We start from the raw sequence: 18,997 nt of genomic DNA on the forward strand, positions 1-18,997 counted from the left end.
ATAATCAGTCTGATGCAAATTACTGTATTCCAATTCCCACAAGCATCTACCCACCTCCTACCTAATCCATACTGGGGGCAAGTCATTATATCCAGAATGAGGAGAAACCGATATCAAAAGTACAGGAATTCAATTTGTAAATGAGTTTACTGCCAGCATGGAAAAATCGAGGGTAACCTGAAGCCTACACTCACTCTTAATTTCAACTTGGAAACTAATCTTATTTCTCTAGATTTCTTTAGGTTTCAGGAAAAACAAAAAAGAAATAAACAAAATGAAATCTCCAAACCAAAATGGCTTTTCAGTTACCAAGCAGTTGTTTATCACAGTTATGGACTACCCAGTTTTCTTTCAGTAAGTAACACTCGCCCTGATGTATTTTCTCCCCAGCAAATCCTTGCTGACCAGAGTCCTTGAATTTATAGTCTAAACTTTTCCAGCAGAGCATGCATCACTGTTAAGGGAGGCTGAAGCATCAGAGTGAACAGAAGATACGGTAACTTTCCATAGTGAAGAATATTCTTGACATGTGTAAGAGGAATCACAACTTTTTATTATAATTTGTTGAATTTTAGAGAGAGAGGAAGAGGAAGAGAGAGAGAAACATCGATTTGTTGTTCCACATATTTATGCATTCATTGGTTGATTCTTGTATGTGCCCTGGCTGAGAATTGAACCCGAAACCTTGGTGTACTGGGATGATGCTCTAACCAACTGACCTACCCAGCCAGGGCCGATGAATCACAACTTTTAAAAACGGAGAAGGGACTTCAAGAGATGCAATGCAGAAGACCTATCTTCCATTCTTAGAAGCTGCAATTCTTCTTTCAGATGATGTCCAAATGAGCACTTATTTCCTCTTTCTTTCTTTACTCCTGATTATTGGATTATATTTCAAAAAGTCCATTTGTAGCCCTGCCGGGCGTGGCTCAACGGTTGAGCATCGACCTAGGATCCAGGCGATCAGGGTTCGATTCCCAGTCAGGGCACATGCCCGGGTTGCAGGCTGCAGCTGATCAATGACTCTCTCATCATTAATGTTTCTATCCCTCTCCCTTCCTCTCTCTGAAATCAATAAAGATATATTTAAAAAAAAAAAAAAAAGTCCATTTGTAGAGAAACTATTATAAAAAATTCAACACAGCTGCCTACTTATAAGAAACACCATAAAAGTTATTTTGGTTCTAAAATAACTTTTCCCTACTGAAAAAGGCTAATCATTTGTACATTTGAGAGATGTTTGTGTTAATTAATTTTCTGTGGTCAAATGTTTTTCTTTTTTATTGAATTTATCGGAGTGACACTGGTTAACAAAATTATACAGGTTTCAGGTGCACATCATCTGTACACTGATTATATGTTCACCACCCAAGTCAAGTTCAAATGTTATTTTATTGCAAAATTCTCATATGTAGCTCTTATAGCTGGCTGGGTATTTCAGCACACAAGGCTGCTTCAGTTGGGTATGAATGGTGCAGTTATGTGGCAGCCTATTCTTAGAGCAAGTGCTCCAAACTCTGTAATGGCTTGGCAGAGGTCTCTGGCTAGGGTAACTGTGAAGTGAAGCTGGTGGACAATGTTCATTTAGATACATATCTCTATTGTGTTTTATATGTGTATATATACTTTTTTTACTATTTCTTTCTGTCTCCAGGTAGTTCTGTAAGGACTTTGATAAAGAGGGGCAGAAAATATTCAGCCACAGTGAGCTTCAAGTTCGTATTTAGTAGTGCAGTGGAACAGGGATAAAGACAGAAGAGTAGGGGTGTTTTGGATAAGGTGGAATTCAGGGAAGAAGATGAAAAAATGATGCTGGCATGATGATGGTCTTTAAAGGCTCACTATACCTTGGCAGCTAATCCAATCGGGGAATGGTGCCACCCAGAACAACAAAATTAATGAAACTATGTAGACAGACATCCACAGATTTGGACTTTAACCAAAAGGTGGGCTTCTTGCAAGGCACTATTTTGGCTTTTAAGATAGGCTTTTATTGATTTTTTAGAGAGGAAGGAAGAGAGAGGGGGGGAGAGATAGAAACACTGATGATTGAAAAACATGGACCACATTGATCGGCTGCCTCCTGCATGCCCCCTACTGGGGATCAATCCAGAAATTCGGGCATTTGCCCTGACGGAATCAAACCTGTGACCTCTTGCTTCATAGGTCGATGCTCAACCACTAAGCCACACTGGCTGGGCATATTTTGTCTTTTAAACCAGAACTTCCAACCTCAGTGAGAGCACTAAAATGAATGAATCTAAATGAATGAATCTTCTTATAGATCTGGCTGTTGGCATCAGTTATATATCAAGGTCACCATAACACCATAGATATTAATCCTAGACCATACTCAAACCAACACTGATTACAGGGAACCTGTTACTAAGGCAAAAGAAGTGAATCTTTTCCATTTACTGTTTAAGTCTATGCTTTCTCACCCAGGGGAGAAGTGGGATTTCAGATTTAGATGAGTTTAGATCCTATTTCAGTAAACAGCTTCAAAACAAGTAAATGAACATGGAAAAAGCAGTTAAAAGCAGATAGGAATGTCTGCATTCTCATACCATAGAAAAACAACTAAAAGATTAAGACTGAGCCAAAAAAGCAATTAAATATTTCTTTTATTCACAAATTCTGGCTATATCAAAGCTATTCTAGCTGTCTCCCTCAAAGTCTAGGCTGTTTAGAAAAGATATTTAGTTTTTGTTATCTTCACCTGAGGATATTTTTTCCATTGATTTTTAGAGAGAGTAGAAGGGGAGGAGAGAGAGACAGAGAGAAACATTGATGTGAGAGAGAAACATCAATTGGTTGCCTCTCGCACACGCTCTGACCAGGGCTGGGGATAGAGCCTGCAACCCAAGGTATGTGCCCTTGACCAGGAATCGAACCTGCCCCCCCTTCAGTGCGCAAGCCAATGCTCTATCCACTAGGCAACACCAGCCAGGGCAAAAATGCAGAATAGAGGGGCACATCCATACCTAGTGAATCAGAATTTGCATTTTAATTTAACGTGTATGACTTGTAAGTACATATAAGTTTGAGAAACACTGTTGTAGAACATATCCTAATGTTATTTTTAAAGCACTGAAATACTTTGTTTTCAAGTAAAATCTTATAAAAAACCCCTCTAATATAAAATAGATAAAAAGCTATTCTGGTTGATGAAGAAGGGTAGGGAGTCCAGGGCCCCATCTGCTTAATTGATAGCTAGGTCTCCTACCCTCTAACCTGCTCCACCAGCTTGAAAACCAGTGTCTTAGAATACAAGTTGAGAAGGCAAGTCAGTTCTGGATCACATCCATAAGTCCTATACATATATATTTTTTAATCCTCACCTGAGGATATTTTCCCCCATTGATTTCCGAGACTGGAAGGGAGGGAGGGAGGGAGGAAGGAAGGGAGGAAGGGAGGAAGGGAGGGAGGGAGGGGAAGGGGAAGGAGAGGGAGAAACATCGATGTAAGAGAGACACATCAATTGGTTGCCTCCTACACACACCCTGACTGGGGCTGGGAATCAAACCTGCAACCTTCTGGAGCAAGGGATGATGCTCTAACCTACTGAGCCACATCTCCTGGGCCGTAAGCCCTCCTTTTTAAGCGGCATGCAAACAGAGGTAACAAAATAATTCAAATAGTGTCAGCCAGTGCCTGTAACTCCTTAAAATATGCTAAGTAAAAGCGAGCATTTACACAGCCAATGGTGTAACACAAAGGGACTAGGTTCATCTTAAAGTAGTAGTGATAAAGATGATGGCTCGCATTTACTAAGTGACCTTGACTATTCTATGTATTTCACCTGATTTTGCTTATCTATTCCTCACCACAGCCTTCAAAGGTAGGTGTTATTGTGACTCCCATTTTACAGATGTTAAGTAAGGTCTCTAAAGTGGTATGGGCAGTAGGTAATGAAGCTAGGACTGGAATTCAGGCAGACTGGTTCCAGAGCCTTTGGTTTAACCCCTCTACTGCTTCTAGGGGGAAACAGAAGTACACCACCACTAGGGAAAAAAGGGGTGAGGTGGGGCGAGAAGCCCCATAAGGTTGTTAGTATATTCTGTCCATAACCCTATCCATCATCATAAAGAAAGGATAATTGAGTACTTGAAAAAATAAAGGAAAATGCTTATATATCTATGACATGAACTTCCATTCTGAGAATTCTTTTCCATTTCAAAGTTGCCTCTGATGTTCATTTTAATGCAATTCCACTTTCATAAAATTTTTTTTGGGGAAAGACTCAGTATGATCCACAAACCTGCAGATGTGGCATAACTATTTTCCTGGACATGCTCCTTTCCATCTTTGGGGTCCATCACCAGCAAAAAGTGAGGCTCCTCTCAATGTCTATTACAACCTCTCTGTTTTCCAGGTAAGCTGTACCAAGTGAATGAAATATGGCAGCCATCCCTCCCATATCCAATAAAGAGCTCTTAGGAGCAAGACCTAATCACAAGGCATTCATGGGCCTACCGTAATCTGCCTTCATACTATTTGTGTTATTTCCTTTTCTCCTATACCACATGCTCCAGTCACAGCTCACTACTCCTCCCAACTCTGTGCCTTTTTATACCTAGCTTCCTTAGTTTGGAATGTCCTTCTCCCTGATGGCTGAAATTCTACTTAAGTTTAGTTCAGATGTCACTGTCTATGTAAAGCCTCCCTCAAGTGACGCAGTTAGAAATAAATGTATCCCTCCTGCTATGTTCAGCAATGTTTATGCTTCATTTTTGGCATCAGTATCATAGTACACTTGACAGTTATTTGTGATATACGCGCGCGCGCGCACACACACACACACACACACCATGATAACATTCCTAGTAGTCAAAGACCACAGTGAACTGATATTTACATCTGCCTAGCACAACGCCTTACTCACAGTTGGCATGAAGAAGAAATGAACTAAACAGAATATAGATGATGTTAAGCTGACACGTCCTTCTATCATGCTTAAGACTTAATGAAAATGCTAGTCAACAGTGATCCCAATTTGCTTTACATTCCACTGGACAGTTTTAGAATGCCCAGCTTTCAGTATGTTCAGAATCACAGCTCCCAAAGGTAACTTGAAGTCCTAAGAGAAGCCAGCTCATAAATGATAGAACGTCTGTTCAGGATGAATCCTTCCCTAGTGAGGTACTTGATGACTGGGCAAGTTATACAACCCAGTGTCTCAAATGTCATTATTAGTTATGGATTATCTGTATTTAATTCTGAGTTGCAATATTTTCATATATTGGTGCAATTAAAGATTTGTCTGGGTTTCAGTACTTAACAATCACACCACATACAGCACCAGTTGGCTGACCCTTTCCAAGTACCTTTGCTGTATTTCATAGAAAATATTGAAGCTTATTTCTTAAACTACAGACTCAGTTACTTGACGCAACAGGAATGAATCTCGAAAGAGATGACCCAGAGATAACGTAAGTCATCTGTGGAGAGTTAAAAGCTCTCTGCAACATCCCAAACTAGGGTAAAAATGATGATAGTAGGAAAAGTTTTGTCTGACATCCAGGTGGACACCACCATCCCAACTGCACAGGGGCGATGTCTGTTTCCAAAGTACCCTCACCAGTTAAGACCCTATAGGTGACTCAGTATATATAAAACAAACCCGTAACATAACATTTGGTGATCTATCATATGCTCCCCTATTTATGTCCTTGACTTCTGCTTGTGGCACAATAAAAATTCTTGGCCCTGGAAATTAAGCAGTCTCCTTTTTTGTCCCCTATCCAAAAATACTATTTGGATACCATGGGGAAGGATAAACCATTTCAGAATACAGAATTTTATTTGGAAGAAGATCTGATATATTCATAAGAAACTTAAATTAAAGTCAGACTTTTGTCCAACAGGAGGAGGCTATCAATCACTTTAGGAAATACTGAGCAAACACTAAGTGCCCAGATCTAGAATTTCTCACAAAATGAAAACCTGGCCACATAGAAGTATGTGAACCTTTATTGTCTTCTAGTTCTTCTGAGTCCCAGAAATAGACAGATAGGCAAGGCTAAAACACAGAACAAAAAACCCAAAAAGGTGTTGTATGAAAGAGATGCTGACATGCTCCACAAGAGCTTCAATGCCCCCCTCTGAGTTTCTAACTCCAGCTCTATAGAAAGCTTTCTTTCCCTCCTTGACATAAGAATGCCAAGGGAAAAAGAGTCTGAAAAAAATGTTCAAAAAAACTCTAAAACATCAATAAAAACCACAACACTTTGGAAATAAAGAAGAAAGGCGAGGGTTAAGGTGTTTTTGTTTGCTTTTACCCTCACCCGAGGATATTTTTTCCATTGCTTTTCAGAGAGTGGGAGGGAGGGAAGGGAGGGAGGAAAAGAGGGAGAGGGAGGAAAACATTGAAGTGAGAGAGAGGAGGGAGACACATTGATTGGTTGCCTCCTGCACATGCCCAGACTGGGGCTGGGGAATCAAGCCTGCAATTGAGGTATGTGCCCTTGGCTAGAATCGAACCCAGGACCCTTCAGTCTGAAGGCCAATGCTTAACCACTGAGCTAAAACCATCTAGGGCAAGGTATTATTTTTTTAAATATGTTTTTATTGATTTCAGAGAGAGGAATGGAGAGAGAGAGAGAGAGAGATAGAAACATCAATGATGAGAGAGTCATTGTTCAGCTGTCTCCTGCACACCCCCTACTGGGGATCAAGCCCGAAACCCAGGCATGTGCCCTGACCTGGGATAGAACTATGATCTCCTGGGTCAGGGATCCACACTCAACCACTGAGCCATGCCTATCGGGCAAGGTATTTCTTTAAAGGTTAAGTGTACTCAAGAGAAAACATCTATATAGAAGGGCCTTCCTATAACCTGATCCTTAGGGTTCATGCACCAGGTCATGTTTTAAAGCTGAAATGGCTCTAATGAATGTTTACAGTGAAAGATTCCATTATGAAAGTGATTGAAAAACCCATAACACTATTTGAAAGGTAAAGAAATGTAGACCGAATCCTGGACTGTCCCAAGTTCCACAATACATTTACATTCAACAAATGATAAGAGACCCCTAGCCAGTTTTGCTCAGTGGTTAGAGCATCGGCCTTTGGATTGAAGGGTTTCGGGTTTGATTCAGTCAAGGGCATGTACCTTGGTTGCAGGCCCAATTGCCAGCCCTAGTCTGGGCACATGCTGTAGGCAACCAATTGATGTGTCTCTCTCACATCTATGTTCCTGCCTCCCTCTCCCCCCCCCCCACCCTCCTTCTCTCCTCCCACTCGGAAAAGCAATGGAAAAAATTTTTCTTGGTGAGGATTAAAAAATAAAAATTAAAAATAAATAAGTAAATGATATGACATATACTAAACATTGTGGGCATTGTAATTCTATGCCCACAAAATAAATTTCTTTTGCGGACTAACCTCTTGGAATACAGAATGTGTTTCATTTGGGTAAATATTAAATAAATAAACTCCCTCCTAAAAAAGAATGAACTTTTACGGAATTTAATGTTATAGAAAGAATAGAATAGTATTAAGGAATCTACACAACAGTTTCATTTTAGTTTTTCAGTAAAACATAGAAACAGCAGCAACATTTTTTGGCTTCAGCATCCTCAATGCATGTTACACATATGGCTAAGGAATGTTAGCAGTTGTGAAATTCAGTCTTTGAATTTTCTTTTCTCTAATTCAGAATACCCCATAGAGATGCAACTACATTTAGAGAAGGTTTTCATGCTGCCTTGTTTTCGAAGTCTACCCACAAAGTTCACCTCCCCACCCCCGACCTGCTGGATTAGAGAGAGATAGAAAGTGACCATGGGGGGTAAGGTTTAAAGCATTTATCCAGAACAAAACTCATTATCATACTTTGATTTACTTATTTTAGTAATATTTATGAGTACCTAGAAGTGTACAATCTACAGCACGAGGAACTAAAATGTAGAATTGTATCAAACTTAAACCACCCATAGTCACCTTCATCTACCAGAGTTAGCTTATTTTTTGGTGGTTCACCCACTTTCCCTTAGAACTTTGCTTTAATATGAATCAACTTTTAGGCTTCTATAACACACTAATATAGTCTTGGGAAAGAAAGATCATCACCTCCCTAACAAAATCCTTAACATATTGCTTTTTCTATAATTCTCAGCAGTGTAAGATCATGACTTCATCTATACTTCTCTGACTCTTTAGGACAAGGCACAAGTGCACTTTATCTACACAATGGCTTAATCACCTCTCTTACAGTGCTTTACAGTCACTTATAAGCATTCTCCATCATTTAGAAATAGGTAACCTACATACAATACAAACCAGAAAGTATGGCCTGTTGAAAGCATTCTGAGGCTAAACACTGTATTAAATGTAAGACATGCCCAGCCGGCATGGCTCAGTGCTTGACTGTGAACCCAGGAACCAAGAGGTCATGATTCGATCATCTGTCAGAGCAAATGCCCTGATTTCGGGCTTGATCCCCAGTGGCAGGCATGCAGGATGCAGCCCATCGATGATGTTTCTCTCTCAATGATGCTTCTATCTCTCTATCCTCCCTTCTTCTCTCTCTAAAAATAATACATATATATATATGACATAGTGATTAAGTTGACCTCGGATATCATTTATGTCTCTTACTTAAAAAAACTGCCAGATTAAAAAAAGAGCTTGCCACCAAATTCAAATAAACTCATTGCAAAATTCAGCAAGCCAGCCTTGGCTTCCAAAGAACCTAAAAATTCTTCCCTATTGCTACTGTTCATTCCTTCTGTACTGATGTGACCCCTACTCCCTTATTCCTAGATAGGGATAATCATGGTCTAGTTTCTACTTATTACCACCAACTACTCTCTGGAGTAGCAGCATTAGAACAGAAAGCCTTAGATATATAAAACCCACAGAAAAACATGAGAATATTTTTACACTACTAATATCCATGTGCTTTAGCCTCTCTACAAGTGGCTTTCCAACATTCTTGCACTAAGGATTTACTCTAGCAGTTTGTGATTATTTGTCCTCATTTTCAGTCTCCTGTTTCGATGTCCATGACTTCCTCTTCCTCATGTAACAAGTGACTACTCAGACAATAAGAAAGCAGAGAGAATGTCATCAGAGAAGTAACTAAAGAAACAAAAGCTGCCTTGCACAGTAAGACAGCTACAGCTATATCTTTCACCATAACCCAGTGGTTGTCAACTTTGGTTGCATATTAGAATTACCTTAGGAGCTTTTAAATGTCCTGATGCCTAGGCCTCATTCTAAACTTATTAAATAAGAATCTCTGGGGATGGAATCAAACATTAGTATTTGTTAGAGGTCTCCCAAGAGATTGCAATATGTAGTCAAGTTGAGAACCACTACATTAACTCAGGATGAAAAGCTGCTTGCTGTTTTTTTACCTAGAGAAGTAATCCCAAATCTTTTTTTCCAATATACAATTTCAGAGGACTTTTCAAAAAATTCCTAGACTCCGATGTACTTTAAAATTAGGGAATTTCGCCCTAGCCAGTTTTGTTCAGTGATTAGAGCACTGGCCTGCAGACTGAAGGGTCCCAGGGCACATACAGAAGGCAACCAATTGATGTGTCTCTTTCACATCGATGCTCCTCTCCCCCCAACTCTCTCTGAAAAGCAATGGAAAAAATATCCTTGGGTGAGGATTAAAAAGTTAATTAAATAATTAATTAATTAGAGAATTTCTTCCCTAGTAAAGGAAGTGAGTAAGGGGTGTTCTATTTCATTGGTATAAGGAAGGAGGCAGAAATCCTTTGCAAACTCTCATGTCTGCCAAGAGCTGCTTCTCTTCCTTTACAGATAGTAAATCACAAAGATTTTTGAGTTCCCATTAAGCAGGACTGGCATTAGTCATAGATATCTGATTCCCACAAGTTAAATGTCAAAGTATCCTAGGTCCCCAAGGTTCCTTCTCCTACCTCCAGTAGGTCTATCATCCTGGTCATCTGTGAGTAGATAAGGACCCTATGTCCTTGAGACTTGAGCCGAGTCAGCAGGACATCAAGGGCATACAGCTTTCCACTGTCAGTGATGAGACTCTCCTTGCCTAGGGAGAAAAAAAGGGGGGAGGGGGAAACTGTATTTAATTGAAGTAGCAAAAATCACTCACTGCAAAGCTGTATGCAGTCAAAATTACTGCCACCAGGATGCTGTCATCATTAGAGCAGGGAAGTATTCTAGAGAAGAATGCAAAGCACTGTTAAATCATAGTCCAACAGTGCTCTGGGAAAAAATATCCTGAAAGAAGAAAGTGTAGGTGCCTTCCCAAACCGACAGTTCCCAATCAGACACAAGCATCTGAAAACTTCCCTGCTCTAACCCTTACTGAGGGGATAGCAGGGACAGATGGACATCTAACAGTAATGTTCAAATCATATCTTCTATAAGTAATCTGAGAAACCTGCTGTTTCTTTGTTCACATTATCTTTAGATATGTGTTTCTGCTTGTTCTGTGGCTAAATGGTTTTCCTTCTGGAAGCATAAGAATGTAAAGAAACAAGGCCTGTTCTTGTCTGTCCCTGGAGACACTTAAAAACACCAAGAAATGCAAATAAACATACCTTCTTCTGCCTTTTATCTATTTACTTTTCTTTTAAAAAATTTTTTTATTGATTTTTAGAGAGAGAGAGAGGAAGGGAGAGGGAGAAAGAGAGAGAAACATCGACGTGAGAGCAAAACATCGATCGGGTGCCTCCTGCACATTGTCCTCCTCCCCCCCCAACTGGGGATTGAGCCCACAACTGTGGCATGTGCCCTGACCGGGAATAAGTACATGAGATAATGCCCAACTAATTGAGTCATACCCACCAGGGCTCTTCTGCCTTTTTCAAAAAAACCCAAACTCACTCTCCTGGATGATTTCAAATAAGTTGGCTGGTAAATGTCATTATCCTAAGCTGTAGTTTAATAAAGGCACTATAGGGCTTGTTCAGCTTTTTAGAAAGATTGATTTTGGGCTTCTGTGAAATGGAAGCTGCTTTCACTCACTAACTTGTACTGTCTCCTTCCTCTTCCCATTAAAAAAAAAAATCATTTCAGTCAAAGATCTTAAAGAATACTTAACTCACAAATTTTCATCTTATCCATTCAGTATCATTCAACTCCCATCACATTTCAGGAAGTAGAGTTTCCTGTTTGCAGACTGGTCCATAAACATGCCCTGAACAATTGCTGTTATTAAGAGGGGAAGAGATGAGGCTTAAGGGGCTGGAAGATTTAAGCGCACATGTGGAAGTGACTGTGGAACACAAAAAGGGAGAGAGAAAGCCTGAAGATATTACACAGACAACTAACCACTAAAAGTAAAAAAGAAAACTGTTAAGAAAAATATACTGCCTATCCTCAGTTTCTGAGTTTGAACTCATGGTTTTTCTTCAGAACTGCAGGGCAATCCAAGAGTTCTCAATGGTCATTTCTCAGTTCTTGCCACTATTTGCCAAGTGTACAATTATTGTATAAACTGAACAAGAACGGATGTGCTGACAGCACCATAACAAATCATCAGCCACTCTTGTTTTGCTACAAAGCCACAGGCCCTGGATGTTTACTCCTCTGCACTGCAGCCTGCCTTTTCCCACCTTCGGAACGCTGCCAGGCCACATCTCTCCCTCCACTGCCCCCCCTGATGCTGTGACACACACCTTTGTTCAGCCTCTTTGTTTGGTCCTGTTTAGATTATTGAAATGCTCTTCTTTTTGTTGGTCTCCTTACCAACACAATCAAATGACTGCAGCTGGGACAGAAGCAATAGCTAAGTCCTCTTTCTGGCACCACACAGGAGGCCTGTACAAATTCCAAGTCTGATGAGGCAGTAATGCTTTCATGGCAACTTCAAGGTTTTCTTCTTGTCACAATTACCCTTCTCCTTTAACTGGATTCCCTAGGGTCCCTCAATTTTGATAGCTCCTAAACATTCCCCACGGAGCTACCAATCAATTTTAAAAAATAAGTTTCTTTCTTTTCTCATTAAGACCAAAGCAAGTCGGGGGGGAAAAAAGCCCATATATTTTTCAGTCATTAAGCGAGAGTGGATAAGCTAAGCTGCTCATCAGATTTTGCAGCCTGCTTATCTTCTCTCTCCATTTGCATATATTCACTCCCTTAACACAAATATTTAAGGGTATACAAATCTGTCTTGTGTCTGACTTTTGAGAAGTTTTAATTCATCTCAAAATCATGACTCAATGGTTTTCACTCATTTCTGTTTCCCACATCTACTTTATTTTGCTAAACAGAATGAAATGATGCTAAGATTTAGAAACCTCAGAGGTGAGATGTGCATACACTTAGATGGGTAGAACTCTGATGTACCTGAGAGAAGCAAGAAGTGGTACCTGTTGTTAGCCTGTTATTGTGTAGGTGGGGGAGGCGGAAATGGACAGACTGGATTTCTTTGGACTGTCCTGAAGGAAAAGGCCTAAGAAGAAAGAGCCTTCTGCAATAGCCTTAAAACACTTAAGCAATGAACAGTATTTCTGTTTTTCTGATGAGCATGACAGACAGAGGAAGTCAGCCTCCAGTATTTGTCCTTAGGTATTCGGAACAATTGCTTTCTTTGTACAAACTCGTGTCTTTTGGGCCTGGCATATATTACCCAATTTTTTTGCTTGTTAATCCTCACCCAAGGATATTTTTTCCACTGATTTTTTAAAGAGAGTGGCAGTGGGGGGGGGGGGGGGGGGGGGGAGAGAAACATTGATGTGAGACACAGTGATTGGTTGCCTCCTGCTTGCACTCTGACTCAGGTGGGGATTGACCCTGCAACTCAGGTATGTGCCCTTGACAGGAATCGAACTCATGACCCTGTGATGCTCAGGCTGATGCTCTAACCACTGAGCAACACCAGCCAGGGAGGTTACCCAATTTTTTAAGAGCTACCTAAGTTGCATTGGAAAACAGCACAACCTATTGCTAAGCAGGGCGTAGCGCCAAGAAGAACACAATTTCCTAGAAATCAGGTTGATTCTGCCAAGTCAAACCTGTGTCCAGACTCTTCTTTAGAACAGGAGCTCAAAAAAATGTTGAAATGAACAGACTTCCTTTCTTGCAACCTTTCCTACAATTCAGTGGTACAATCTTATAGTATTTTTACTTAGATATAGGTTCTTACTGACCATAGGTATAAGGTCCTGCTCAGAGACAAAACGAAGCATCCCATGGCAGTAAAATCAGGGTAACATTAAATAATACCTCCTTTTACCAAGGAGAGGAGACTAGACTTTTGAAGGGATTGTAAATCCTTCTCCAAGTAAACATGGAGACACATTCAATGTGTGAAATCCAGGAGATTTTGGTTAGTCTCTCAAGGAATGTAATGGAACCAACCCTCCCCAGAGAAACAGAAATTGTAAAAGTACAGAGAAAAGAGAGATAAAATATAGGTTCCAGTGACCCCCCCCCCCACCGCTGCCCTGCCCCAGCGAGTCTACAGAGCACAATAGGGTCAGTGAGGAGCTGGTTGGTTCTCACAGTAAACAGCCAGTGAGGCTGGTGCTTTTTATCGATGCGAAAAGAACTCAGACACTTCCTGCTATTTAAACAAGGTCCATTTTTCTTTCAAAGAACAGGAAAAGCCACAAGAGATTCCCACAGCGCCAGCAATAAGCCTTCTACTCCTGTACTGGGAACTAAGCAGCCAGAATGAAGAAGGGAGAAAGAAGAAATAAGGTGTTGTCTTGCTTCTTTCAATACCTGTGTTCATCTTCTGCCAGGGATTCTGTGGTTTCCATACCTGCTGGATTCTATCCCTCTATTCCCACCAGTATTTAGCATTCTTTACACTTGGGGTTTCCCCTTATTATCCAACAATATACATTCACCCACTGCTTTCACATGTTCTAAGTCAGCTATGAGGCAATTTACAATACTATTCTCATATACCCAAAATGGTATCTTGCAGTTCAAAGCACCCCAAAGCTACTAGAGCAGGTTGACCCGAAGTCTCTTGACACTTGACAAAGTTAGCATTACAACGGAAAAACCAGTCCTTAAACCTGAATCCAGTGATCTGCTAGGAACAGCAGATTCTTTATTTTGCATGCTTAGCTCTAGTTTACTTCCAATACATGCCAATAAGATGACTACAATCAAAGTATCAGAGAATGTGGACAACCAAAACTAACACGATAGCTCTAAGCTACTGCTCCAGTTTGCCAGCAGGTGTAAACAAAGAACATGAGCTTATGAACTCTGTGTTCAATTTCCTTAGAAGTAGTCTCACTAAAGCAAAGATAAAAACCTAGTTTCCTTCCAACCCACGACCATGACCCTGGGAGGTCTGGGAATCCACTAGCATTTTGGCACAAAACACATGGTTTTTCTTCTGGTCATCATTCAGATCTCTAGTGCTTCATGCAGGACACTGTTTGTGCTACTTAAACTAGGCTTTCTGTGAGTGACAACACTGTCATTCATCCCCGTGGCAATGGCACGAGACAACTGTACTCACTTGACCTGGAGCCTTTCCTACCAAGTCTATTTTCTACCTCCTCCCCTTTTGTAAGAGTGACATTCCTTTCACAGCTGTAAGCTTATCAAAGGAGAGTATTTAAGCACAAATCTAAAACACATTTCTCTCTACTCAAGTCACAAATTACTTAAATATACTTACCTATTAAGTTACTAAGGGCAGAAGAGGAAACAGAAACCCCCAAAACTTTGAATTCCAAATATCTGAAACCACTACATAGAGCATTTCCCTGGTTCTCTCTTTGCCAAAGTTGTGAACATATTTCAAGAGAACAGAAGACTCACCTGGAATCCTGATGAAAGACCAGCCATTCTGAGGCCTGATGCTCCACAGTCCTCCAGCTGGCTCTGGGAAGAACTGGGACCGTCGGTTTAGCCAGTCTGCTGCCAGTTCAGGGGCCCCATTCAACAAACACTGCTTGGCTGCCAGACTCCCTCCTTCCTTCAGCACTCGCCGCTCATACTCTGCACTTCGGTCATTGCAGTAAGAATCCAATGGCACTGCGGTGACCTGCAGTCAGAGTCAAATGAGATGGTTTTTCACATTTTCCATACCCACTAAGTCCTTTGGGAACCTCAATTTTGAAATCAGACTAATGTGGCTAATTCTTAGGCTAGTGGTTTTACCTTCCCTGTTCTAACATACTAAACTTTCCCTAATAATGACTCAATGAGCCTTCCCAGGTAAAAGGCCAACCTCTTATAACATGAACTACAACAAAACCAAAGACCTAAAAAGTGCTGGAGTTCACAGATAAACTAGGATACCAGGTCAGGAATAATCCTACCATTCATTCATTCATTCATTCATTCATTCATTCATTCATTCATTCACTCATTTTCTCTCTCTCTCTCTCTCTCTCTCTCTCACACACACACACACACACACACATATACACACACACAGATTGCTTTGCACCCCCCTTCACTGCTGGATGTTGCTTTTGGTGAAGTTCTATTTGCCATACACAGGATGGGGAGGCCAAAAAGGGAACTGAAGCTAGTCAGCCATCATTAAAGAACTAGAGAGTACTGGCTTGGTGCATCCGAAGCTATCTTTGACGATTTTGTGGCAAATCTCCCATGTTTATCAACCCTTCTTTCTCCTCTTCCCTGACATAGGTGCTGACTGACAAACCTTTTGGAAAATAAGAGAATCTTTCTTTCAGGCCATAAGCTGGGGGTGGCGGGAGCAACGGCCAGAAGTAGAAAATTCATTTCTTGGCTAGGGCAGAGGCTATGCACAAATTTTCATCTCACCACTAGGTGCAACAACACTCAAATGCTGTCCCCCAATAGAACAGAAGGTTCCCTATCTCCCTGTCTATTCCCACTCTAATAAGCAGCTGTGTATGCAGATGGGAGGAGCCAACAGATCTAGGTTTTTAACAAGCACCCCAGCTCTTAGGCTGAGCCTTGAAAATACTGCCATGGGGTATATAAACAATCAGCTAGCTTACTATGGAGCTGTAGGTGCCTCTGCTGGGGACTAGAGGATACCAAAACCAGAGAAGGAGCCTCATTTACCAATAACCACAGCATATGCTTGCAGATGGCGCTGACTTAAGTTTGCTAGGATGCAGTGCCATCTACGGTCCAGATGCAAAACTACAGAGGGTGCAAGCTGGGCCCCTAGAGTTCCAAAAACGCAGAGAGGCTCACATAGAAATTGGTTTATCCAGACAGTACTAGGAGAAGGTTTTGGTAATCTTGTATTACCTCTATCCTCACCAAAAGGAGTTTGTTCTCATTTCCAAGTTATGTTTTCCCCACTGAAAGTTGAGCATAGGCAAATAAACACTGAAATACAAAGCAGGTGGAAAAAAATTGGGTCTCTCCCCACTATGGTTTGTCCTGGCAGTGGCCCAGCAGGTACTGGACTAGAGCAGACATCTACCATCTACGGCATGAATCCCAGAACCTCATAACCAGTAGCTGTTAATTCCATAAAAATGGCTAAGGAAGCAGTTAGTTTGGACTACAGAAGTATGACCAGTTCTATGTGTCTCAAGTAGCATGCACACTCTTGGATGAGTAAAACAGTCTATGAGAGATTCACACTGACCAATTTTACACTCAAAGATAACTGCTTTGGGTTGTTGTTTTTTGTCTGGTTTATTTTTCAGAGCAGCAGAACTTATACTGGAATTATATATGAAGATGTTGGGCCCAAAGTCTCAAGATGAAAAATCAAAAGCTAGAAGCTCAGCCTGAAGGAATACGGTGAAGAGTGACACTGGGGAAAATGTTTTACCTGCCTGGGACTCATTTCTAGGCAGTCTTAATTGTTTAAAAACAAACCAACTTTTTCTAGTTTATAAACTTTCACCTATTGTCCAATTTTCATTTTACCGATATCCTTCCAAGTCTAGGATTGATATTGGGAGGTTTGCAAGGCACAGTTCTTAGTGAAATATTTTTTAATGTTTTGATAAGCTTCTTTGGCAGGAGCCCTGGATCAAGATATATGCATAATCATAGAATGTCATGTTGTAAATACGTAAGCAGCAAACTCATGAGGTCTGATAGGAGACAAACAAGTCCATTTCTACTTAAATCCTGCTTTCCAAGCTTTCTCCTAGACAGCCAGCCTCCACTCAAGTGGCCTTTCTAATGGCTCAGAAACAGGAGGAGATGAAGCATGACATACCATTTTCCCCTCCCCACAAATGGAAATGCATACTCCTTTCAGTACCACATAAGCTATCCTGTTTCTTGCTTCATTAATTTCCTAAACTAAAGTATCTTCAGCGGCTGCCTCCTCAAGCATTCAGAGCGTCCTTCCTGAGGACATGTATATTCCTGCTCTAGCTCTAGGAAGCGTGACCGCTCCAAGCGCTAGTTTTTTGGTAAGATGAATTCCCAGGTCTTAGTTTACGACCCATGCAGAATTATTTTCTTGGCTAATGAGAAAACACCTCCTATAATTTCTTCCTTAATGGCATCGTTCTTCCTGAACTGAGCCTAGTTTTCATAGCATGCACCAGAAAAATTAACTTGTCTAACTCAAGGCCAAGATTGAGGATTCAAAGGAAATCAGTTTCTCTCCATCACAGATGGGTGAGAAATCAATATAATTAAGGTATCTCATGAAATGTTGCCTTATTCATACCCAGGCCTGATCTAAAAGGTAAAAATTTGTGCATGTGTGTAGAAAATATCCAGACATGTTTAAAATTCTTTTTCCTGTCCTCATAACCATCGTGTAATTACTCCCATTTTCAGGTTTAGTACATGCTATGTGAAGAAACTCTATAAATAAACCTGGGAGGAGGGGCTGAGTAGGATGCTGGAAAGGAGCACTTTGGTCAGTCCAATGATAAAATCTTCTTCTACTCCCTGACTGCCACTGCATCTTTATACACTATGACAGTCTTCTTCAAACTACTGTTTATTATTCTTTATAGAGACAGCAGCACCATGCATGATAGTTTAGACTTCTGCCTCCTCAGAAAACAATACTCTAAAGTACAGCTGGGGTGCATAAGTGTGACTATGTTTGGAGAGTGGGGTTGTCCTTCAGTGTGGTTGGCTATAGGGCTTGGGATGGTACAAATGAAAAATTTGTATATCCATAAATGCAATTACAGTTCAAGGCAGTTCACTTTTTATTGGCTCTATAAAACACTGGGAATATGAGAAATAAAAATGTCTTGACATACTGCTTTCAAAAATCTAGACTTCCCCTTATCAGGCCTCTTGGTATACACACCATATTAGGAGAGTGAGAAGGAAACAAACCACACAACTATGAAGCCTGAAGGCTGCTTTCTATGGAAGCACTGGCTTTAGATGTTTCCTAGAAAAAGTACATTTCTCTGCATCAACTTAAGCTTCAAAGCCCAAAAATGCTTTGGAAAAACTGGATACATATAAAATCTAAATACTTTCTGGATAGTCAATACAAATCAAATGAAGATGACAGTGGCAAGGGAATCAAATTCATGTAACATAGGACCAGCAGAAAGAAATCTAGGCATGCAGGCGTCAATAGGACTCAATACTATCATCTCATTTCCAGTCACCATCTTTCTTTGGACCCTCTGCTGGATTCTGATCTTTGATAACTTAATAAAGTAGGATGCAAGTTGATGTAAATAATGGTAGAAAAATACCACTGAGGAAGATTCAAATGGCTCTACATTCTCCGAATAAAACTGTGAAAATAGTAAACTCATAGGATGAGTGGAGAAAACAAGAAAAAACACCACCACACACAGAAGGGTAAGACATGTCAGTCTCTTAGAGTCTCCTGGCTAACTGAATGCTGCCTCTTAAAGCAAAAGGAAATAAGATGAAAAGACAGAAACTTGATCTTTGCTCCAACCAGAGTCTAGCCACATCTCTACTCTGCCTCTCTCCCCTTCACATACTTCTTTGAGGTTGTAAGAGAGCTTTTCTCTGATACTGATCAATAAGGACTGGAAAGAGAGAAGATGTAAGCAAAGTAAACACCCACAGTGTGCCAAGGGCAGCCTTTGCAGCAACGTTGTCAACAATTACCGGTGTGCCCTGTTTTGATAAACAGAGTATAGGAAGAATCCAACAGCTG

The 18,997-nt window shown here is 40.7% G+C and overlaps 1 protein-coding gene across 3 annotated transcripts in view; it reads right to left on the minus strand.

Moving 5' to 3' along the window:
• The window catches only part of INO80 (INO80 complex ATPase subunit), a 117,029-nt gene that overhangs the window by 22,402 nt on the left and 75,630 nt on the right, over window positions 1–18,997 (minus strand). For all 3 annotated transcript variants that reach the window (XM_081117410.1, XM_081117408.1, XM_081117409.1), the window contains exons 26-27: window positions 14,731–14,956; window positions 9,897–10,024 (exon numbers count right to left, since the gene is read on the minus strand). In XM_081117410.1, coding sequence (XP_080973536.1) covers window positions 9,897–10,024; window positions 14,731–14,956 — 354 coding nt within the window. The remainder of the gene's footprint in view (window positions 1–9,896; window positions 10,025–14,730; window positions 14,957–18,997) is intronic.

This window comes from Miniopterus schreibersii (genome assembly GCF_964146895.1).
Source record: "Miniopterus schreibersii genome assembly, chromosome: 1".
NCBI lineage: Eukaryota > Metazoa > Chordata > Mammalia > Chiroptera > Miniopteridae > Miniopterus > Miniopterus schreibersii.